This window comes from Pteronotus mesoamericanus, unplaced genomic scaffold, assembly GCF_021234165.1.
Source record: "Pteronotus mesoamericanus isolate MK-2021 breed Mesoamerican mustached bat unplaced genomic scaffold, CSHL_Meso_final contig_246, whole genome shotgun sequence".
In the NCBI taxonomy this organism is placed as follows: domain Eukaryota; kingdom Metazoa; phylum Chordata; class Mammalia; order Chiroptera; family Mormoopidae; genus Pteronotus; species Pteronotus mesoamericanus.
This window is the reverse complement of record NW_026555104.1, coordinates 10,509,964-10,532,208: the sequence shown is the minus strand read 5'-3', so window position 1 is coordinate 10,532,208 and position 22,245 is coordinate 10,509,964. Positions and strand designations below refer to the sequence as shown.

Here is a 22,245-nt window from a genome sequence, read left to right as displayed (position 1 = left end):
CTGAGCGTTTCCCATCTTGAGCAACTTCAGAGAAAAGAATTGCAGTTCCAGGAGGCAGTAACATTGCAAACTGTAATAGATATAATTAGATTGACTCAGGGAGAATGAAGCGAAGTTCTAGAACGTTAGAGCAGAATTTGTCAGGCCCAACTCCTTCAAATAACATTTGTGGAAATTGAGTCCTGAGATTGAGACGTGGCTTATCAAAAGGGTGGTTTGGTGGCAGAAAAAAAAAAATCGATTCAGGCAGAGGAGAGGAACGAAGTACTAAAGGAGGTAGAAGGTGGCACATCTCCCCTCTTTACCTACGGCAGATTTCATAAGTTTTCCTGACAATACTCTTGAAAAAATTCTACCAATATTCCAAACACCCAGTGCACGGATATCTCCAGCGTTCGCTTGTTCTTGTGTACGTCAATTCCGTTCACAGTCCCTTCTTGCCTTTAAGTAGTCTTCCCTTCCCTGCCCGGGTCATCTTTGCAGCCTCACATTCAGTTCCGGACACACAGCAAAGTTTAACAAGGCTCTAGTTTGCTTCTCAGAGGGTGTGTGTCCACCCTCTCTTTTTATCTTTCTCCTCGCCTCGGGGAACCTGCTTTCGCCTTTAACGGTGAGATTTGTTTTGTGCTACCCTAATTCTATCCTGCAAAACTGCAAAAGGGAAAAGTTGTCTTTGGGAAGATTCCAAAGGGGTCAGAGCGAAGAAGGCCAGTGCCAGAGGAGAGTCCCCTTGTTCCAGAGCAGTGACTTCCCCGAAGGGCGGAGTTCCCGATCCATCTAGCCCTCCTTTATCCTCCAACAAGGGAGGCGGCTTGGTCTTCAGCCTGCCCACTCCTCAATTTACACGATCGCCTTCGAGGAAAAGACGCCAGACCTCGGACGTCTCTCTCCATGGTGGGCATCCAGCTTCGCCTCTGGCACCCCCTCTACGCTACCCACCCCCCACCTCCCAGGGCTGAAGGGCGAGCGGGGGCAGACTCGATGAGTCACGTCCCGGGCCTGGAGTTGAGGAGGGAAGCGCCGCCTCTCCTTGGGCCCCTTCTCTCCCCCTTACCCCTCCCTGCGGGTCCCGGCGCAGCCAGATGCTGCGCAGCGGCCACCGATTCCCCATCACCAGTTTGGCTGGGTAAGGGTCCTCGTGGGGGCTCAGCCCGGCACAGAGGTGCAGGGCAGAGCAACCTGGGGTTCCCTATTTGGGCAGGTTCCAGCCTGGGTGGGGGCGGTCTTGGTCCCCGAGGAGGCGTCTGTCGAGGGACCCTAAGCTAGGGCAGTGCAGGGAGGAGGAGAGGATGGGGAGCCCGGGGCGGGATGCGAGACCGGGAACTGCCGGGAGAGGGGCAGGGGGCGGCCCTTCTCCAGGAATTTCCGGGGATCATGTTACAGGGCTCGTTGAAGGAGAGTCGAGTGGGACGCGGGGCCCCGCAGCGGACTGGGCCCCTCGCCCTCTTCTGCAGTGGCTCGCGGCCTCACAGTGCTGTCCCTGCCCACACTGACCCCGTGTGGTGGGGCCTCTCCTGCGCCCTCGGATCGCTCTGTTATGGTGGGGCCGCCCCAACCCCGACTTGTCGTCGGGTCTCCGCGGCCTCGAGTTATTGTAGGAACTGTCCGGCCCCGAGTTATTGTGGGGTCCGCGCGGGCCCGGGATCCCCGGGACGGGACTCCTCACCCCCATTTGGCGGCCGAAGGGTCTCCCCGCCCCCGAGTCGTGTTTGGGACGCCCCGGGCTCGGGTGATTGTGGGTTCACCCCAGCCCCGGGTGATTGTCTCATCTCCGTGGCCCTCGGTGATCGTAGCCTCCCCGAGGCCGCGGGCTCCCGCAGGTTCCCCTTGGCCCCGAGTTATAGTCGGGACTCCTCGGTCGCGGGTGATTGTCGGGTCCCCACGGGCCCGGGTCGCTGGGGCAGATCAGGCCTCCGCGCCTTCTCAGGACACCCGACAAGGCCACGGGCAAGATGAACATTCTGGCGCCGGTGCGGAGGGACCGCGTCCTGGCGGAGCTGCCCCAGGTAGGCGTCAGGGCCACGTCGGGCTTCTGGCTGCGGTGGTGCATGGGCGGGGAGGAGGCGGCACCAGGCCAGTTAGAGGCTTGGGCCCAGCCCTGCCACCCAGCTAGGCCTGCTGCTTCTGGGTGGTCCCCTCCCCACCCCCAGCTCCAGGCTGCTTGGCTGCCGGTCAAGGGCCAATGGTGGATGAGTCTCACTCTCCTCTATCCCTTTCAGTACCTGAGGAAGGAAGCCGCTTTGCACATGCACAAAGACTTCCACCCCCGGGTCACCTGCGCTTGCCAGGAGCACCGGACAGGCACCGTGGGGTGAGCTGGAGACACCCAAAACAAAGAGAGGAAGTCCCAGGACACTCTGTAGTCAAGGCAGTGGTGATGTCCACTCCCCTGAGGACCCGTTGCGCCTCGTACCAGCTATATGGTTATTCCCCCTTTTTATGACCCTGTGCCAAGCCCTTTATTTTCAGCAGTTATGGTGAATCCAATGACATGGGGTTTGCTGAAAGGTGGCAGTTCAATTTCTGACAGAGAGGGAGGTGGTCCCCAGCTCATCTTCCTACATACCATCCTTTTGGGCCCCAGGGCCCAGGGCAGGGACTGTGCCTACATCTATGAGTCCATGTGTGGGTAAAAAAAGGGGATACTAATAACTATTGCCACTATTAATGTAGGATTTACTGTGTGCCAGGCAGTGTGTTGGATGCTGTTATTGTCTTTTATTAAATGGAAAACACATCACTTTTAAGATATACCCTGCTTTCAGAGATGTTAAAATGTGTTTGTGAGGTATGTTTCAGAATATAAAACATATCCCATTTTCACCTTCTTAATAACCCAATAAAATATATTCTAAATATCCACTCAAATGTTGAAGCTGAGACAGAGAGGCTAAGTAACTTGTCCTAAGTCACACAGCTAGTCAGTGTGAGAGCTGGAATTCAAATTCGTGTCTCCCTGATACTGAAGCACGAAACACTCCTGGCCAGCACATCTGCCCAGGAAAGATGGCTAGGAGGCCTGGTGGCCATGGGAGCTGCAGCCTGGGTGCAGCTGCCTTTGCAGACCTCCTAGGGAACACTGGGACTCCTGAGAGTGAAGGAACTAGTGCCCACTCCTCCTGTCTCCTCTTGTGTCCAGCAGATTTAAAATCTCCAAGGTCATTGTGGTGGGGGACCTGTCGGTGGGGAAGACTTGCCTCATTAATAGGTAAGAGAATGCTTGAGCTGAGTTGGGTTGGGCTGGGCAGGGCAGGTCGAGGCCTAGCCAGATCGGCTGGGCTCAGGACCAGAGCATCTGGTGCCCCCTCAGGTTCTGCAAGGACACCTTTGATAAGAATTACAAGGCCACCATTGGAGTGGACTTTGAGATGGAACGATTTGAGGTGTTGGGTGTTCCCTTCAGCCTGCAGCTGTAAGTGCTTCCTCTACTCTTCCAGCCATTTCTTCCTCTGGCACCTACATCCCATCTACCCTCCTCCCACCCCATACCGCTGTTTCACCCATTCTTCCTCCCAGCTGGGATACTGCTGGACAGGAGAGATTCAAATGCATTGCATCGACCTACTACCGAGGAGCTCAAGGTACGGGGCTGGGTGAAGTGGGGTGCGTGGGTGCACCTGGCTTCTAATCTAGGCCTGAGGGGACTGTGGAAAAGAGCAGGTAGTGCCTCCCTGTCAGCCTGGGACTGTTTTTGCTACTCTTTCAGCCATCATCATTGTCTTCAGCCTGAATGATGTGGCCTCCCTGGAACATACCAAGTATGTGGGGATGCTGAAATAAACTGGGGCTTTGGGAAGAGAGGGTTCAGAAAAGGGGGGTGGTCAGGGACATGGTAGGGAAGGGAAGACTGCATCTAGGAGCAGAGAGAGGAAAACTGGGCATGTGAGGGTCAGCGGAAGGAGCCTGCCCACCTCATCTCTTGCTGTCCGCCATCTGTGGCAGGCAGTGGCTAGCTGATGCCCTCAAGGAGAACGACCCTTCCAACGTGCTTCTCTTCCTTGTGGGTTCCAAGAAGGACCTGAGTGTGAGTGTGCCAGTGGGGGGACTTCCCAACGTGGTGAGAGAACCTTCCCGCGTCTAACTCTGACTTTCTTTTTATTTTTTAAATTTTACTACTTATTCATTTACTTACTTATTTTTATCCTCCGAGGACATGCTTATTGATTTGAGAGAGAGGGGAAGGGAGGGAGAGAAACATCGATTGGTTGCCTCTCATAAGTGCCCCAACTGGGGATCAAACCCACAACCTAGATATGTGCCCTGACCGGGACAACCCTCCAACCAACTGAGCCACACTGGCCAGGGCTTTTTTTTTTTTTTAATTTAACAAATTATTTTTTAATTGATTGATTTGAGAGAGAGAGAGAGAGAAAGGGTGGGGAGTGGGGGCGGACAGACAGACATCAATTTGTTCCACTTATTTGTTTATTCACTGGTTGATTCTTGTATGTGCCCTGACTGGGGGTCAAACCCACAACCTTGGTGTTTTGGGACGACACTCTAACTAACTGAGCTACCCACCAGGGCTGACTCTGACTTCTCTTCAGACTCCTGCTCAGTATGTGTTAATGGAGAGAGACGCACTCCAGGTGGCCCAAGAGATGAAGGCTGAGTACTGGGCAGTCTCCTCTCTCACTGGTGAGTTAGAGTCTTCAGGCCTTCTGCTGCGGCATTTCCGCCTACCTTGCCTCTCACTCCTACAACTCCAGCTGTGCCCAATGATCTGGGCCTGGAACTGCCCCTAAACACCCGTCTGTTCCCTGTGTCAGGTGAAAATGTCCGGGAATTCTTTTTCCGTGTGGCGGCGCTGACCTTTGAGGCCAATGTGCTGGCTGAGCTGGAGAAATCGGGGGCCCGGCGCATTGGGGATGTTGTCCGTGAGTGCCCCCCTGGATGAGGGTGGCAGAGAGCATGGCGAACCTCCAATCCCTGCTTCACGTATTTCCCACTCTTCTTCAGGCATCAACAGTGATGACAACAACCTGTACCTAACTGCCAGCAAGAAGAAACCTACATGTTGCTTTTGAGGGATGAGGGACTGCTCAGCCCTGGGGCACCGTGCCGCTTCGACTCCCCCAGACCTCTACCCCTGGACATTTGCACTAACTGTTATTACAGACCAAAGAGCTGCACCTTGGTGGCAGTGCCCCCAGAGGGGCAGTTGGGACCATGCTAGTCACTTCCTGCCCCTAGACACCACACCAAAGACTGGATGCCCCTTCCTCCAGGGGCTCCCCAGGGTGCCCAGCAGTAGAGAGGCGATCCCCGCTTCTTTTGCTCCACTTGCTGGGCCCTTTGGGTATGAGGATGCTTAATGATCCCAGACTTACACGGTGCCTTATGCATTAAATTCTCTGGTATTAGCAGTTTGGGGGTTGGAATCCTTTGTTGAGGAGGAGGGAAATGGAATGGGCGGGCCTGTGTGGCGATCTTGAGACTGAAGCCTCCTGCTGGGACGCCGGCCATCGCTGGGCCTTGGGCAGGCCTTGGGCAGCCTGGGAGCTCAGGGACCAGGTTTGAGGGGCTTGTACTCTCATTGAGCGAGATCTGAATTGTTGGTTCTGAGAGCCCTTTCCTTTGATCCCTTCCTCCCAACTGTGTCCTCCTACTTGGTGCTTATAGTCAAATTTCTACCATTGGATAATATTTTTATTTAATTTTTTTTAGCCTCTTCTCACCTTCCCTTTAAAAGATACTTCTTGCCTTGGCTGGTGTGGCTCAGTGGATTAAGCACCAGACTGCAAACTGTAAAGTTGCCGGTTTGATTCCCAGTCAGGGCACATGCCCGGGTTTCAGGCCAGGTCCCCAGTTGGGGGTGTGCAAGAGGCAACCAATCCATGTTTCTCTCGCATATCGATGTTACTCTCCCTCTCTTTCTCCCTTCCTTTCTCTCTCTCTGAAAATAAATAAATAAAATCTTTAAAAAATAAAAGTAAAAGATGCTTCTCTGAGGGGAACACAGAAGTGATTAAGATTTGGATAGTTTTGGCCCAGGAGTGTAGGGTCTAAGGGTAAGGGCTGGATTCTTATTCAAAAGATGTCCTATCTAACATCTAACTATATTAGGGGTATACACATAAAATTATGAGTGGTATCTTTTTACATTTTAAAACATGATAAAAAATTAAATTGAATAAAAATTATGATGTGTATTTTTCCCCTCTTCTAAAATAGAGAGAGATTCTCTAGGGAGGGCTTGCACTTGAATCCTCACTGTCCCTCCTAGGACACTCAGGCAAATCACTTATCCTCTGTGCCTCAATTTTCTTTTCTGTAAAATGAGGCTAATGATACTAATGAGGTTTCATGGATGAAATAAGATAAAACACTAACACATACACAGGAAGGGCTCAAAAACTGTAATTGTAAATTTTTTCTTAAAGATTTTATTTATTTAGTTTTAGAGAGAGGAGAAGGGAGGGAGAAAGAGAAGGAGAGAAACATCAATGTGAGTGCATCCATCGGTTGCCTCTCCCATGCCCCTAACTAGGGACCTGGCCTGCAACCCAGGCATGTGCCCTAATTGGGAATCAAACTTGGCAATCCTTTGGTTTACATACTGGCAGTCAATCCACTGAGCTGCACCAGCCAGGGCATATTAAAACTCTTTATAGGAGGAGTGACCAAGAACCTGGCTCATTGTTGACATCTGACCCAGAGCTATACGAGTAGATTGGCTGGAAGTATCTCAGACATCTGGCCCAACAATGGAGGGATGCATGTGGCCTGCTGTTATCCTGGGAGGCCATGAAGTATCAAGATTAGAACACAGATCCTGGCTCCCAATGACCAAGTGCTCTGTCCATTCTATGCCTGGTTTCATTCTCACCCCGCTACTCTGCTCTGGAAGGGTTGATTTTCTGCACACTCCACTTTTTTCTGTTTTCCCCTCCCCTGCTGTTCCTAGAGCTGGTGACCCTACCAGCGCGGGTTGCTGGGTCTAGAGGAAAGTGAAGGTGGGCATCACTCAGAGCAGCAGCAGGAGAGGCCCTTGGTTTCTCTGGAGAAAACAAAGTTTAAATACCATCTTTTCCTTTTCATCCTTTGAGGCATATCCTGGCTCTGGAGCCTGGTGCCAAGGGAAATTGAGGGTCATGATGTGGGAATATTGGTTATATGGCTCTAACATTTTTCACACTCTCCTGGAATTTGTTCTTGTTTATCTTTGCTCCCACATAGGACTGCTCATCACTCTTTGCTTTGCCTTGCACAGAGCCTGTAACTGTGTGTGTGTGTGTGTGTGTGTGTGTGTAGTTTGCACAATACTGCTGTGGAGTGTTCGTGCTGAGAAAAATGTGGGGAGCAGGGGTATGGTTCTTTGTTCTGAGTAGCCTCTGTGAGGGGCATGTATATATTGTATTTGTGGCAAGTAGATTTTTTTATGTGTGCTACATGTGTGATACAAGCATGTGCAATGTGTGTGCTATACTTAAGGTGTGAGGGTTTTACGATACCAGGAATTAATGCAGAGGGTCCTGCTCCCAGCACTGGGCTAGCCTATAGAGACACATCAGCTAGTGTGACTGAAATAAGATAAAGCACTAACACATAGAAGAACTGAAAAAACTATTCTAATAACTTTTGGGAAAAAGTGACCAAGCCCCAAGCTTAACGTTAACGTCTTTATTGGGCAGTATTTCTCTGGATCAGGGCGCCTCAGCAGAGCTAGAATGGAACGCTGGTAAGAGGCTGTGGGGTAGGGCGCCACAGAGGGGCTGAGAACGGACATCAAGTCCTCATCAGAGGAGCCTGTAGGCGGAGAGAGCGATTGAGCCTGGCCTGCCAGGGCTGGAGGAACCCCAGAAGAGCGGGGACGGTGGGTGGTGGTCGGAAGCTGTCTCTCCCCAACCGGGGGAGAGAGGCTCAGGTATAGATTGGGGGCGGAGCTAAGGGCCGCGCCAGAGTTCGGAAGAGATTGGGAGGGGCCAGGAACGGGCTGAAGTGTAAAGTTGAGAGAATGGATGGGGCGGGGCTAAGAACAGGCCTAGAGGCGGGGCTAAAGTCGGGGTGGGGTTAAGAGCTGGGGGTAGGTCTGGAGAGGAACTAGGGATTGGGACTGAGGGCTGGGCCTGAGCTGCCGAGCTAAGATTTAGACCTGAGATAAAGGTGAGGTACTAAGGTTAAAGTGGGACAAAAAGGGAAGAACTTGGAAGGACCTGGGGTGCCCTGGATGAAGAGCTCGGCTGAAGCTTAGACTTGGGCTGAGAAGACAACACAATCTAGAAGGGGGGGCTGGGGAAGGTAGGTGGAGGGGTTGGCAAGCATGAGGCGGATTTGAGGGCTGGACGGGAGCGAAGCTGAGATTGGGATTTAAGGTTGGCTAGGCCAAACTGAGGTTCAGGGTTGGACTTCCGCGAGGAAGTCTTGTAGAGAGGAAAAACTGGGCTGAGAGCGATGTGGGTCAGGACGAGAATGACCATTGAAAGGTGGACTAAGGAAAAGACTGAGGACAATGCCAACATCTGGGATGAGAGCAGCAGTGGTAAGGAGAGGGCGGGGCAGAAGATTAGGGGAGGGCTTCGAGCTGCGGCCTTGGCACTGGAGCTAGCTTGAAGATCCAAGCAGGCTGTAGAACCAGTGAACCTGACGAAGGAGGCGGAGCCAAGGGCTGGGATGGGGCGGAGTTAGGGCCCGGGGGCGGGCTCACGTCGAGCCGCGGACCAATGGTTGAAGACTGGTGTCCTGAGGCCCTGGAGAATCACCTCCGGGTCTGCCGGGGACCTTCCGGCCCGAGTGAGAGTTGTAACTCCCCTTTCTACGGCCGGGAAGTCTTTGCTGTGCAGTAGCCCGAGAAGTGTTGGGCCTGACTGGAGCCCATGGTCCAGCGTCCAACCTGTCGCCGGGGCTTGGGCGGGAAGTTGTATTAACTCGAGGGCAAAAAGGAGTCTGGAGGTTCCACGCGTGACATCACAATCGCCTTCAGATGTGGGCGGGTCCAGGGCTGCATTTCCAAGGAGACCGTGCACACTGCCCCTGCTTTGCTCCCTCCTCTTCTCTCCTTCCCTTCCTGGTTTTTCCCTCCCTTTCTCCCTCCCGCCTTCCCTCCTTCCCTTATTCAGCTGCTCCGGTGTCCAACCTGGAACCCCACCGCCTGTGCTGCAAGGGCGGGGGAGCTCCTCGGCCCTCAGGACTGGGAGGATTCTGTACAAATGAGCATCACCTGTGAGTTTTGAGTTAGGCCCCTGTACCCCGATTGATGTCCTACGGAGAAAGAGACCACAAGCCTCCCTCTTCCTTTCAAGCTATCCCCCCACCCCACCCCGCCGGATGTCTAATCACTTCTGCTACTTGAGCCCTGGATTGCTGATTCAGTCGAAGCTCCCTGTTCTGTCTGTGAAACTAGAGAGCATATTGCCTTCCTTAGATCTGAGGAGAGTTACTAAATCCCACTCCTTGGCAGACAACTATGATTGTCAGGGTTTCTTGGGGCTTGGCGGAAGTTAGTGGACTCTGCATATAGGCCTGTTCCATGGTGACTTTGGAGAGAGCAAGGAAAGTGGAGTCAGACAAAGCAGTTTCATTCCTGACCCTGGCTCAGGGCCCTCTGGCCTAACCTCAGGTCCAGGCTGGATAAGGGAGGCTGTGGGAGTCAGGATTGGGTAAAACCAGAAGATGAGGAACTGGCTGTGTTAGGGTTGAGCAGGTGTAGTACGAAGTGCCATCTGGCAAGACAGGTTTTGGATAGAAATCCCAAACGGCTGAAAGAGCACAGACTATGGAGACAGAAAGATTGGGTTTGAATCCTACTCTGCCATCTATCAACTTGGGCTTTTGGACAACTTAGTCTGAGTCTCTGTGTCCCCATCCATAGAATGGGCTGTGGTGAGAGCATCTAGAATCAAAGACATATTTTAAAAGCCCAGCACAGTGCCTGACATTGTGAAGATGCTCATCCTGGGTCAGTTGTTTTTCCCCCAAAAAGTCTCCAGGTTTGAAGCCTGGACAGAATTTCCACTGCCATAGCTTCTTTTGTGGCTCCAATAGAGGGTTTATTCTATTCTACTCATGCACTTATTCTATCAACCAACATTTACTGAGTACTTTCCATGTCCCAGAATCTGTAGAAACAAATGAAATATGGGGACTTGCTCTAAAGATGCTATAAAATACGTGAGGTACCCTAGCAGGGTAAGGGGGTACAATATATGTGTAACCAATTCTACTTGGATAGCATTGTTCTTTCCAAGATAAGCAGATATTTCTGGGGAGTAGAAGGCAGGAGAGAAGGCATGGAGAACTGGTAACTGAGAAGGAAACCAGGGTCTGGGTTCTGGGGTGGCGGCACAATAAAGAGTTATGCCATGATGAGAACATCATCCTGAAGGCAGTAGAATGCTATTAAAGAAGAGGAACGTGGTGGACCAGTTGTCATTCTAGAAAACTTGGTTTGGCTGCCTTGGGAGGACTGGATGAGGGTAGTGAGACAGGAGGCAGGGAGGCCAGGCAGGAGGCTACTACAGTTGTCTTGGCCATCGAGCTGGTGTAGAAATGAGGGAAAAGATTCCTAGCTGTGGTGTCTGCTGCTCTCTGAAATGGGAGATACAAGAAGGGGTGGTTCATGGAGGCTAAGGAGGAAGGAGAAGATGGTAGGGTCGTGTGGTCTAAGGTGTTTGGGGACATCAAAGAGGATATTGGCTATATGCTCAGGAAAGCAGTCTGAATTGGAGACCCACCTGGATTTATGTCATTTTATTGGTGGATCCTGAAACCATGAAATTGGATGACATTATCCAAAACAAGCTTGTAGAGTATGCTGAGAAGGAAAGCAAAGACAGAACCCTGGTAAATCATCAATTTAAGGGGTGCAACAGAGGGGTTAAGAAAGAACAAAAGAGCTAGTCAGAGAAGAAAGAGAGGAATGAAAGAGGTCTGCATGTAAGCCAAAGAAATAGAGTACACAGAAGAGAGAGACTGATTGGTTAACAGGGTAAGTGAGATAAGATGAAAAGAAGGCCACTGGTTTTGTCTTTTGGGAAACTGTTGATAGCCTTTGCAGGGGCTAGTCCGACAGGGGCTGGGACAGCTGCCATGTGTAGGTGAATGGAACAGAGGGGAAGATTCTGAGCTCACTGAAGGGAAGGGCTGGGCCTCCTTACTGGTGTCTAGTGAAGAAGCTATTCAATGTGTCTGTTAAATGAGTGAATAAACTTGGATTGCAAAGGAAGAGGGAGGGATATGCAGTGGTAGAGGGAGAAACAGTTCAGAGTGTTTTGTTGAAAGGTGTTCATAGCCTGTAGGGAAAAAACAAATCATTAAAGAAGGAGAAAGTGAAAATTTTGACTAGGACCTAGAGTTCAGGTGCCTGGGGCAGGAGGAAGGAGGGATGCTTCCCCAGGTTGGAGGCCAGTTGATGGTGGGAGCAGCCACAGAGAAGGCTGGCGAAACATCTGCTGAGAGGAACAGCAGCAGGGTAGGAGTTTCCAGGGAAGTGCTTGAAGTTTCATGAAAACATTCAATAAATTCTGAGGACCTGCTGTTCTGTGGAAAACAGGAACTAACCAGGGGACTGTAGAAAGATGACCAAGTGCCACTGAAGGCCCACCTGAAGTCCCTAAGCTGTCAGCTTCCCTTCCTTAAGCAGAACTCAGTTCCTGATGCCCCAAAGGGTAAAGCTAACCGTGGGAAGAAACGGAAAGTGGCAGGCTCCACCCTGCGGTTGGTGGTGCAGCTGCTGTCCCATGGAGTTCTGCTGGAGGACAACTTCGGACCCCCACACACCCTATGGCAATTCCTGGATCTGTCCTTCCTTGCCTGGACTGGCTCAGTCTTATTTCTCCAGATTCAGCTCCTATTATGCTTCTTCCTGGAGAGACTTTCCCAATCTAACCCTCATCCCCACTCCTCACTGGGCTCTGGCGGCGTCCTTGTTCTCGGCTTCCACAGGCCTCCTCCCCACCATTTCCCTCCCTATCAGTTTCTGCATCACGCCATTGTCATAAACTGTCCCACCTACCTCCCCTGCATTCCTCTCCTCAACCCTCGACCAGCCCCTTGAGAGCAGAGACTTTTTTTTTTTTTAACCTTTTTAATCTTGGAGGCAGCTGGGGCCTGACACCTGGAGAGTCTCAGAAACTATTTGATGAATAAAAGGCATGGGGAGGGGGTGCTGCTGCTGCCACTCTGTTACTCTCTCAGATGTAAACAGGTTACCCAGCTGGGAAAGAGGACATCTGCTGGCTGGTGTGGCGTCTAGCACTGATGCATCTACCTTCTCCTCTGAAGGTGGGTCCAGGGGAATCTCTGGTCCCAGGGGTTCCTCACCACTCCTAACATGGGAAAGCTGATGTTTGCTGGTAGGCAGGAGGGAGGGAGCGTTTGGTCCTGAAGGAGTTACCCCACCCCACCCCCAACCCATCCCCTACTCATGCCAGAGAGGGCCCCTTTCTGGAGACCAAGTCACCTATTTGTATAGCATTTTATGATGCACAAATCTTTGACATGTGAACTGAGGCATCCCAAAAGCTCTGCAAAATAGGTATTACCACCATCCCCATTTTGTGGACAAGACAATGAAGGCTCAGAGAAGTAATGTAACTGGCCCTTCGTCACCTAGCTAGTGATAGAGCCAACACGTGGACTCAGGCCTCCCTGCCTTCTGGCGCAGGACACTGCCATTATGCTGCCCTGCGCCCCAGTTCAGCAGTGCTGAAGCAAGCGGAGGAGGTGGTGGTATTTCAAGGTCCTGCCTCACCGCTCGTGAAGAAAGGTCGTGAGGAGAAAGGAAGCACAAAAAGAGGCCACCAAATGGGCCAAGAGTGTATAGAGAATCTGGGACCCTTACAGCCTGCTAGGGGGAAGGGCTCAAACCAAGCTGCTGCCTGCTCATCTCTCAAGTACTTCAGGGTCACTTGGACTAACACACCCCGAGCCTGGGTTATATGACGTCTTGCCCCGGTTTCACACTTGGTAGGGGCTGGATCAATGCTCCTGGTCTGTTTGGGGGCAGTTAGCCAGCCCTAGCATCCCATGCCAGACTGCCATGGAAGTCACTGGTGCTCGCCCACTTCCTCCCAAGGGGGATGGAGCCAGAGTCCAAAGGGACCTGCAGGAAGGTGCCTTGTCCACTCTGCCCTGATAGGTGAAATCCTGGGCACGTGGAGTCATTTCACGGGCTTACCTTTTAGAGGGTGGCTGGAAGGGAGACCCATCGGTATAGGCTGGCGCCTTAGGCAGGGTCAGAGGTAAGGTGGTGCGGGTAGAGGCTGAGAGACTCCACTGTGTGTCCTGGACTTGCACTCAGTTGAGGAAAAGAGGTAGGAACCTTTCTCCAGGGCTTGCCCTTAATCCCAATCTCTCACTCCAGCAGCTTCTCCCCTGTGCCCTAGGAAAGGGGACATCGTGTCTGTGCAGCCTACAAGGGGTAGAAGGGCTCAGGCTGGGGTGGGTTGTTCCAGTCCATGGCTCTAAAGAACCTCCATGGAGAGAATGGAGGAGTGGGAATTTGATGATTAAATAAAAGGGAAAGAATCAAGAGTGAGTGTGGGAAAGGGGAGAGAAGTGAGAAAGGTGTTTGGAGAGAAGGGGCTTGAAGAGAGGCAGGAAAAAGGGCCAGAGTCAAGCCAAACAGCCAAGGGGCCTGACGTGTGGCTGGGTAGGCCTCAGCCCCCCTACAGGCTGGAGCCGCCGGGCTGTAGGCGGCCTTGTGCTGGGAATGGCTTCAGAGGCTGTGAGGCCTCCCAGAACTGAGGATGCTGTCGCTCGGCTCTGATCGCTGGGGCCTCTGAAGTGGCATTCCACTGCTTGCCATGGCAAAAGGGCCGTCCCCTACTAGGCACCCTCTGAAGTGAGGTAGCAGACAACTCTCCACAGCTGGGTGAGAGGCAAGCAGGCTCCCAAGGCAGGCAGGGGAGGGGAAGGAAACAGGAGGCATCACAGGACAGCAAAGGGGATTTGGTGAGGACCTTGCTGAGAGGTTTTCCTGGGAGCTTGCAGGGGCAGGCCGATTCACACAGGGGGTCAGGGAAAGGAGTGCTGAGACCTGGAGTTGAATTACTGGGTTGAATTACTACTGTGAAGTAGAAACAGCTTTGGCAGGGATAGGGGGTGTGTGGTGGCAGGCGAATCTGGTGAAGCCTTTAGGCTGAGCTGTGGGCAGGGAAACAGATGTGCTGCTGCTACGGCCCCTGTATGACCCAGACTCCCACCCCTTAGGTGAATTCAGGGACACTGACAGGTGCTGCTGGAAACACAAGCAGTGCACCGGACACATCATCCACCCCTTCACCTCTGACTATGGTCACCACAAACTGCACCTGCACTCTGTCAGCCACTGGGACTGTGATTGTAGGTAAGGACCCTCCCCCTTGGGGGACCCACAGCCCAGGAAACTCCTGGGCAGAGCCAGGCCCAAACTTTCACTGCAGTTCCCTCCTTTAGCTCTGACCAGGCGCTGCCTGCCCAGTCCCAGCTTTGCAAACCTGGCTCTACTCCAAGTGCAATGGGGAGAAGGTCTTTTTTCGGCCTGGGCTGAGCCTGGAAAAGCTGGCTCAGCCCAGGCCGAAAGCCTTACTGCTGGGGAAAGCCCACTGTCTTCAGGCTTTTGGCTCTGGGCCCGTGGGGAGTCCTGGAGGCATGGGAGCCAGGCTGAGTTCCGTATGGCAGGGTGAAGGACTGCTCAGAGAAGACAAATAGCAGCAGCTCCCAAGACGTAGGCTCAGCCTGTTCCCGAGACGTGGGCTCAACCTGTCTCAACATCATCCAGACCCCTTGCTTTGCAAAGCTCATTCCAGAGGAGGAGTGTGTGGAGCGGTTCTGGTATGGCTGGTGAGTGCTGGCAGGCTGATGGGGGCACTGTGGGGCACCGGCCCTCACTCTCTGTCAACCTTCTCTTTCCCCGTCTCCCTCCCTCCCAGGTGCAAAAGCTACAGGCCTGTCTCCGTGGCAGTGATCCACCATCCCATCCACCATGAGTGTGGGGCAGATGACCTGGAGGAAGAGGAGGAAGAAAGCAAGCCTCCCATCCCGATCCAGGTGGGGCCCACCACCACCACCACACCCACCGACACCGGCGTAGGAAAGGGCACGATCACGGGCGCCCCAGACTCGGCGGCTCCCATTACCATCTGGCGCTCTGAGAGTCCCACAGGGAAGTCCCAGGGCAGCAAGGTTATCAAGAAGGTCAAGAAGAAAAAGGAAAAAGAGAAAGACGAGGAGGAGACAGACGAGAAGGCAAAGCTGAAGAAAAAAGTCAAGAAGGGCAAGTTGACTAAAAAGAAAAGCCCAGTTAAATCGGAATCTTCACCTCCAGACTTGAGCAGATCAGTGAGCCCAAGGGAACTGGCCAGGATGTCAGAGTCCAGCCCAGAGAGCAGGGAAGACCTGGAGAGTGAGGACAGTTACAATGACCCCAGGCAGGAGGAGCCCTCCAGTGATGATATTGCAGAGTCTTCACCCAGAAAGAGAGATAAGAACATGGTCCAGGCCAAGAAACTTGGAGCGAAGGCCTCTCCAGTCAAGAAGGTCAACAAGAGGAAATCTCCCCCAGCATCGAATCTCGGTTGAGGCCAGGGCGACCAGGGTGAAGAATAAATACAATCAAGGCTGTAGCCAATCCCCTGATGCTGTTCTCTCTCCCTCCAACTTGGCTACTTCTGCAGGGAGGGGGTGGGCTCTGGGCATAGCTGGAGCAAAGGGGCTACAGGGCTGCAGGGGTTTCTTCAGGGCAATCCATCTTTCAAGAGGAAGCCCATGTGAAGGCAGATGAGAGGGTAGGGCAAGGGCACTGTAACAGACTTTCTCTATGACATCCTAGGCCCAGAGCAGAAGAGCACAGCTGGGTGGGGTGGGAAGGAGGCTTCCTGTCTCCTGGGAGACTGCTCTCAGTTAAATCCACTCGGGGACAGGTAGGACTGTCTGTAGTGATCCCCCTAATAAACTGAACCTTTTAACCCACTCTACCACTGTGCCTGGCCTTTCCCTCCTCTAAGTGGCCCTAGAGAAGGTGCTGGTAGCACCAAATGGAACATGATCTTTCCAACTGTGTGCCCTTGCTCCTGCTAGGCCCTTCCCGCCGAAGGCCAGTCCCTTCCCCAACTCCCCCTGACTCTTGCCAACAAAAAGGCAGAGATCTTGAATGAAGAAAAGTAAGGAAGGGCCCTGGCCAGGTAGCTCAGTTGGTTAGAGTGTCATCCTGATATACCAAAGTTGCGGGTTAGATTTCTGATCAGGGCACATACAAGAATTAACCAATAAATGTATAAATAAGTGGAACAACAAATCAATGTTTCTCTCTCTGCCAAATTGACAAAAAAAAAAAAAAAAAAAAAAAAAAAGCAAGGAAGAGAACTCACCGAGTTTTCAGTAGTGGGCTTTGCTGACTTCTCTGCTGACCCTCAAGCAAAGGAAAGGGAATGGGAAAGCCTCACTTTCCCAGCACTGACTCATGGACTATGAGACAACAGTCTTGTGAAGAAACAGGGAGATCAGGAGTCCAGAAGAAAAGAGGTGGTGGGGCTGGGGGAAAGCGCCAGGGCCTGGGGCCCGGCCTGCCCTGTAGCAGCCCAGCTCTTCTCCAGGGCCAGTGTGTATGCGCAGCAGGTGAGTGTGAGGCCCATCCTGGGTCAGACACACCTGACTGGTGTAGAAGGGCTGTCAGAGACGAAGGCCTGGCTCAAAAAGGACAGAGGGAGTGCAGAGACTCCAGTTGAGAAACCCCAATTTTCTCACATGTGCCAAAGAGGTCCACAGATGCTCCTCGCCTTACGAAATCCTGATAAACCCATCGTGAGGTTGGAAATATCATCAGGTGAAAAATGCATTTAACACACCTGAACACCAAAACTTAGCCCAGTCTATTTTAAACTTACATTAGTCTACATTTGGGAAAAAGCATCTAACATGATGAACACACTTTGAGTATCTGTTGTTTACCCTGGTGCCTGCGGCTTGCTGGTCCCGCTGCCTAGCATCACGAGAGTGTCCTGCTGCATCTTGCTGGCCCGGGAAAAGAGCAAAATTCAAGATTTGAGTAGTTCCTACTGAGCGTGCATAGCTTTCGCACCATTGTAAAGTTGGAAAATCTTAGGTTGAACCATCGTTAGGTTCGGGGCCATCTGTAGTAGGCACGGTGGATGGGGGTGGCTGTGTGTGAGTGGAAATAATAGAACAGCAGCAGCTAACATTTACTGAGGCCTTATAAAGTCCCAGGCATTTGGCCAAGCACTTCACACGTTCTGTTTATCCTCACAGATGCCCTGATGAGGTAGGTATCACCATCTCCATTTGACAGATAAACCGGCTTAGATAATAGGAGTACACTCCAGGTCACAGGGCTGGGAAGTGGAACGGGAATGTGATACCAAGCAATCTGATGCAGAGGCTGCCGGCTTTCCTGAGTCACTGCCTTTCTGAGGGAGTCGGGAGTCTTCTGAGCTCCGAAAACTTCTGAAAACCACCCCTCAAGAGCCAGAGAGGGAGAGAGAGGCTTTGCCAAGTGCTCTGTAGAAACACTGTTTATTCAAATGACAGGCAGGAAGCAGCGGTGGCAGCAGGTGGGTGAAGGTAGCCAGGCGGGCAGGTTAGCACTGCAACCCTATGTCCCCTGCAATCCTGCTTTGATAGCCACCCAAGTTGTTGGCGTCAGGGTCAGAAATACTTCCCCTGCTCTCCCTCCTGCCCCAAACTGAATAAATAGCATCTGTCTCTCCACAAGAGCTGGGGGAGACTTGTGTGCTGAGCTTGCTGCCCGGTCACAGCCCAGAGTGAGGTGAGGGCAGAAGCTCAAAATGGCTTGTAGGGGAGTAGAATATAAAACTGTTCCACTCTCATTCTCATCCTCCTCTTCTTCCTCCCTGCCACACTCCCTTCCCAGCCTGGTCCCAGGAGAGGTGGTCGGTGGGGCCTGGAGCGGGAGAATTGTCGCCTAGCGTACATTGAGCTGAAGTTCGCAAGGCCATCCAGCCTGTCACCCATCCAGGCTGACCACCAAAGAGAACGTCAATTCACGCCACTTTATGGACAGAAAAGGAGGGGCAGGGAATGAGGAAGGCCTCTCCCAGCCTCATAGGTAACCAGAGTCCTAGGAGCAGGCCCCCTACCGATCCATCTCATCCAAGAGCGGGGTGGCATCGCCAGCAATGGACATAGGGGTGCTTTCGATCATAGGACTGGGGGACGGCCGAGGTGTCAGCCGCTGCTTCTGTTTCCGTCGCTCTGCCTCCTTCTCCTGCAGCCACTGCTCTGCCATCTTCCCCCAGTCGATGGCTGCATGGCTGTTGGACCTGGGAGGGAGAAGGCGCTTTTCAGACCAGAACTCTCCAGAGGCTCACTAGAAGGAAGCCTTCCCACCAATCACCGGTGAACATCCACCCTTGCCGAAGTGGACCTCATACCTACAGGCAGCAGCCGTGGCCAGCTGCCACAATGCCCTCCTCTGGCATCTCCCAGAAAGCAGTTCTCATAGGAACATCACTCGGATCATGGCTCTCAGAAGATCCAGAGTACCTGTCTCTGCTAAGTCCCTTGGCCTCTTGACAGCACCTGCCCTTACTAATAGCCTTCTCTATGCCACCATCCATATACTTACTTTGGCTGCTGCTGCCGTTGCCGAGAGCTGGAGGAGGGCTGGGGCTGGGCCTGGGCAGACTGTGGGGTGGTGCTGGCCTGCAGCTGGTGGTACTGCGGCGTGGTGATGGGCTGGCTTGGGGTTGTGTAAGAGTAGCTGGGGGTCATTAGTGGTGTGGCCACTGGCTGCTGGGCTGGCGTTGGGAACACCTGGAGAAGGGTGAACAGTTAAATGGGGATGGGCATGTGGCATATTTATCCTTCCCATGAATTTCTGGAAAGCAGGAAATTTGGGCTCAGCACAGAGCCTTCTAGCTGACCCTCTCCTGAGCAGTAGAGGTAGGCCATTGGGATGAGACCGGGCACAATAATAGGGCCTCCTGCTCCTGACCACCTGAAGTTTCTGGTGGCTTGAGGGTTCCAAAGACCCCAAAGGACTTTGTAGAAAGGCCAGGCCTTCTCTCATCCCTTTTCCCCTCCAATGGGCCTGAGGAGAAGGAACATCTGCTGGAGACAATTCCTAGGCCCACATGTGCACGTAAAGGTGAGCGCTGCCAGTGACCAGCCTATTGACACAGGTTGGTGGAGGATGACTCTTTCCTCTCACACTTCCACACCCTCCATGAAGAGCTTCCTCCCCGAGCCACGTACGTGGTAAGCGCTGCTGCCCCCTCCACTGCCGCCATAGCCGTACTGGCTGGAGGCCCACTGAGCTGGGGTAGCATTAGGGTTCTGTCCTTGGCTTGTCACAGCAGCAATGGCACTGAACATTTGCGAGGTCATGTTCTGGGGAAGGGCATTCACAGCCCGTGTCAGATCTGGAAGCACAAAGAGGTGGAAGGTGGGTGTATTACAGGTGCAAGTCCTTCTAACTTTATTCCTCTGTGCCTAGGCGTGAGCTCCTTACCCGCAAGGTTGATGTTAGCTGGGGTGGCATTGATAGAAGCAGGCGTCCGGGTCCTGCTGCTGCTACTAGGGGTGATTCCTATAGGAAATAGCCAGAGTCAGTTATGTTTCTGGTTTCATAATTTAGGCGACTGAAGGAGGTACTGAGAAAAAATGAAGCTAAATAGGCAAAGTGGATGGAGGAACTTTCTAATGCTAGGAAGTTGGAGTAGGAGTAAGAAAGCTGCAATGACAGCCTATACTTCACTCCCCTCGTACCCCCACAGAAAGCTGGTTAGTGATCACCTTGATTCAGAGCTTAGGTGTCCCTCCAACCCCAGAAGTCAGAGAGTACAACTCACCTGGTACAGGATCCTGGTAATGGTCCTTAAACCATCTGAAAAGCCCATTCACAGTTGGGAAGATTTGGCCCCGGTACCGGAATCCTTCTGGAGTCACCGTTACATACTCTATCCTGGGATTTTGGAAGGAAACATGCATCAGATACCACTTGGGACCAGCCGTGAGAACGCGGCCAGAGCAGATCTCCACCATGTGAAGCAGTCACATTGGGTGCTGGGAAAAGAAGAGATGAAAGAGCCAGTCCCTGACCCTGTAAAAGGAGGCCGCACTCTGGAGAGGTGAGGCGTACACAGCAGAGCACAGTCAAGGCCAGGAGTTAGTAGCCCCGAGTGTAGAGGCTTCCAGAAGACTTGTTGGGGGCTGGGCTACCATCCTGGACTGAAGGTGAGGGTGAGGGTGAAGGTGAGGGTGAAACAGAGTGTCAGGTTGGAAGGGGTCTTCCAGGGCAGCAAAACACAACTCCCCGTGGACTGGAATCTGGAAGCACTTCTGGAAGGTGGTTAGTCTGCCCTTATTCAACACTTTGCAGAGCAGAGCATGGATAAGAGGATGGGCTCTGGGTTCATACTCAGTTCTAGTTCTAGTGCCGGCTCTGCCACTCATCACCTAGATGATTGTCCAAAGTTACTAAACATGAATCTCAGCTTCATTTGTAAAATGAGGATAACAGCACTTAAACCTACAGGGTGGGCATGAAGAACTCATGAGACAGTGCATGTAAAGCACTTATTACACAACACCTAAAATAGAGCTGTGCTCAATAAAAATAACTGTCAACACACCATGCTAAGTATGGCAAAGTTCTTATTTATATTAAGCTAAAACCTGATTCCTAAATCTTCTACTCAAGTGTTCCTTCTGCAACACAAGGAGTCTGTGCCCCTTTCAACATGAAGCTATCATGTTGCCTCTGCTCCTGGTTAAAGGTCCCGCTTGCTCAACTGCTCCTTATGGGACAGTTTCCAACCCCCCCGAGACCTGGCTGCGAACCTCTGGAAGCATGACGGCGAGTCAGAAAAGGCTTCTCAGAAGGGAGCACAACATTCCAGATGTGCCCAAGACTACGCAGGGTCCAGAGTCCAGAGCTTCTTGTCTTTTGGCCACTAAGTCCCTTATTAATATTGGCTATGCTGTGTATCACTTGCAGGCAGTAAAGAGATCAGTGCAGAAATGTACAGACCTTGGCTAAGGGCAAATGGGAGGATGTGGGCCCAAAGAAGGCTGGTATGGTTATCAATCTGGGTAACAAACACAAAGAAAATGGGCCTAAGGAAATTGGACTTTTTCCTATTCAGGGTGAGTACCCGAGGGACCCAGATAAAAGAATACCTAGGAAGGCCAGCCTGTTAGTCATACAGAAAGGGAGCAGAGCAGGTCAATGGTAGGAAGAAGAGATGCTCTCCTGACCTTCCCCTTCCGTGTAGGGAGAAGTCAGCACACTACAGCAACAGCAAGCCACTACGTGCGTGAAGTCCTGGCAAGGGTGAAGCAGAGAGTGGGAAGGAGAGACAAGTGTGCTGGCCCCTGTCTTTGCCAGTCAGGTGGATAGAGTATCTGATGATTTCCATCACACCTTGGGAGGGGCAGAAGAGGCAAAGGGAACTCCTTTTCACAGGGTTGAGAAAAGCATCTTTCTTATTGAATCTTTGCCTTTTGCCTCTAAATTATCATCCTCTTATCCCACCTCCAACCTCCACCTCTATTCTAAACACATAAAAGGAGAAAGGCAGTTAGGCAGAACCGGAGAGTACTGTTCAGGGCCTCTAACTCCCCTGGTATCCTGCCTGTGGACCCCAGTGGCAGCACCTTCTCAGCACCAGTGCTCACCTGGGTTTACCCCGGGGCTGGTATCCCAGTAGGAACTTGCCGGGCAGTTCCTTGCAGGCACAGATGAAATAAGGGATGAAGGTGGGCTTCTCCTTCTTAGTTTTGATGAGCAGCTCCTCTAATTTCTGGGGGTAGAATGAGGGGGAGAGGTTGGGATAGCAGCATGCTTGGTAGACAATGTCTGGCGCATACATGATTGTACACCTCCTTCATCAGCTGAGGGACCCCTACACTGAAGGGAAATCACACATCCTTAAGTGACTGGTGTCTTCCCTCAAGGGGCCCTGTGCTCACCTTACGGTCCCCACCGCTGCAGTCCTGGTAATACTTGTGGTTCAGAAGGTCTCGGGCAAAGGATGCCATGGGCTGGACATAGCGGGCAACGATCTCATCCAAGTCTTCAAATTCCTGTGGGAAGAAGGTAAAGGCCCCATGTGTCATAACCAGAGCTGAGATTCCTGGCTCTTTGTCAAATCTACTCGGACTAGAACTCATGAGAGGGGGTGGACTTCCTAGCCCTGCCATAGCCTCATGCATTGCAAAGTCCCTCTAACTGAGCCATCTGTTTGAGTTGTATGTATATTTAAAGCTTACAAGGCACAAAATCATTTAAAGCATAACTTTGACTCTCCCATGGTGCTTGACAACAACAGGCAACTTCATAAAATT

At 52.3% G+C, this 22,245-nt stretch overlaps 3 protein-coding genes across 9 annotated transcripts in view; 2 read left to right on the top strand and 1 right to left on the bottom strand.

The window, feature by feature from the left end:
- Nucleotides 1–793: 793 nt before the first annotated feature.
- Nucleotides 794–5,352, top strand: RAB34 (RAB34, member RAS oncogene family). Of its 4 annotated transcripts, none has more exons than XM_054572954.1 (11): nt 794–894; nt 1,794–2,006; nt 2,220–2,311; nt 3,140–3,208; nt 3,311–3,412; nt 3,517–3,581; nt 3,707–3,758; nt 3,943–4,024; nt 4,548–4,638; nt 4,770–4,877; nt 4,960–5,352. In XM_054572954.1, the coding sequence occupies exons 2-11, from the start codon at nt 1,953–1,955 to the stop codon at nt 5,025–5,027; spliced, it is 783 nt and encodes a 260-aa protein (XP_054428929.1). In that variant the 5' UTR covers nt 794–894; nt 1,794–1,952; the 3' UTR covers nt 5,028–5,352. The 4 variants fall into 4 exon arrangements, with proteins under 4 accessions (XP_054428929.1, XP_054428930.1, XP_054428928.1 ...); XM_054572955.1 differs by lacking the exon at nt 794–894 and adding an exon at nt 1,013–1,126 and having other exon boundaries at nt 3,143–3,208; XM_054572953.1 differs by lacking the exon at nt 794–894 and adding an exon at nt 1,013–1,126.
- Nucleotides 5,353–8,324: 2,972 nt separating this feature from the next.
- On the top strand, nt 8,325–15,956 carry PROCA1 (protein interacting with cyclin A1). Of its 4 annotated transcripts, none has more exons than XM_054573212.1 (5): nt 8,325–8,482; nt 12,136–12,222; nt 14,152–14,287; nt 14,602–14,763; nt 14,853–15,956. In XM_054573212.1, exons 1-5 carry the CDS (start codon nt 8,395–8,397, stop codon nt 15,499–15,501), a joined length of 1,122 nt encoding a protein of 373 aa, XP_054429187.1. In that variant the 5' UTR covers nt 8,325–8,394; the 3' UTR covers nt 15,502–15,956. The 4 variants fall into 4 exon arrangements, with proteins under 4 accessions (XP_054429187.1, XP_054429189.1, XP_054429190.1 ...); XM_054573215.1 differs by lacking the exon at nt 8,325–8,482 and adding an exon at nt 8,873–9,162; XM_054573214.1 differs by lacking the exon at nt 14,602–14,763.
- Nucleotides 15,957–17,439: 1,483 nt separating this feature from the next.
- The window catches only part of SUPT6H (SPT6 homolog, histone chaperone and transcription elongation factor), a 30,861-nt gene continuing 26,055 nt past the window's right edge, over nt 17,440–22,245 (bottom strand). Inside the window, exons 31-37 of the mRNA XM_054573210.1 lie at nt 21,871–21,984; nt 21,577–21,701; nt 19,749–19,861; nt 19,409–19,486; nt 19,153–19,319; nt 18,524–18,711; nt 17,440–18,218 (exon numbers count right to left, since the gene is read on the bottom strand). Coding sequence (XP_054429185.1) covers nt 18,032–18,218; nt 18,524–18,711; nt 19,153–19,319; nt 19,409–19,486; nt 19,749–19,861; nt 21,577–21,701; nt 21,871–21,984 — 972 coding nt within the window. The 3' untranslated portion in view covers nt 17,440–18,031. The remainder of the gene's footprint in view (nt 18,219–18,523; nt 18,712–19,152; nt 19,320–19,408; nt 19,487–19,748; nt 19,862–21,576; nt 21,702–21,870; nt 21,985–22,245) is intronic.

Bases quoted from the DNA above. Each gene is read 5' to 3' on its own strand.
- PROCA1 (XM_054573212.1), top strand. From the start codon at position 8,395: ATGTGGGTCAGGACGAGAATGACCATTGAAAGGTGGACTAAGGAAAAG. The intron at 8,483-12,135 runs GTAAGGAGAGGG...TTACTCTCTCAG, and splicing joins CTGGGATGAGAGCAGCAGTG to ATGTAAACAGGTTACCCAGC. The intron at 14,764-14,852 runs GTGAGTGCTGGC...CCTCCCTCCCAG, and splicing joins GAGCGGTTCTGGTATGGCTG to GTGCAAAAGCTACAGGCCTG.
- RAB34 (XM_054572954.1), top strand. From the start codon at position 1,953: ATGAACATTCTGGCGCCGGTGCGGAGGGACCGCGTCCTGGCGGAGCTG. The intron at 3,209-3,310 runs GTAAGAGAATGC...GTGCCCCCTCAG, and splicing joins AAGACTTGCCTCATTAATAG to GTTCTGCAAGGACACCTTTG. The intron at 4,025-4,547 runs GTGAGTGTGCCA...ACTTCTCTTCAG, and splicing joins GTTCCAAGAAGGACCTGAGT to ACTCCTGCTCAGTATGTGTT.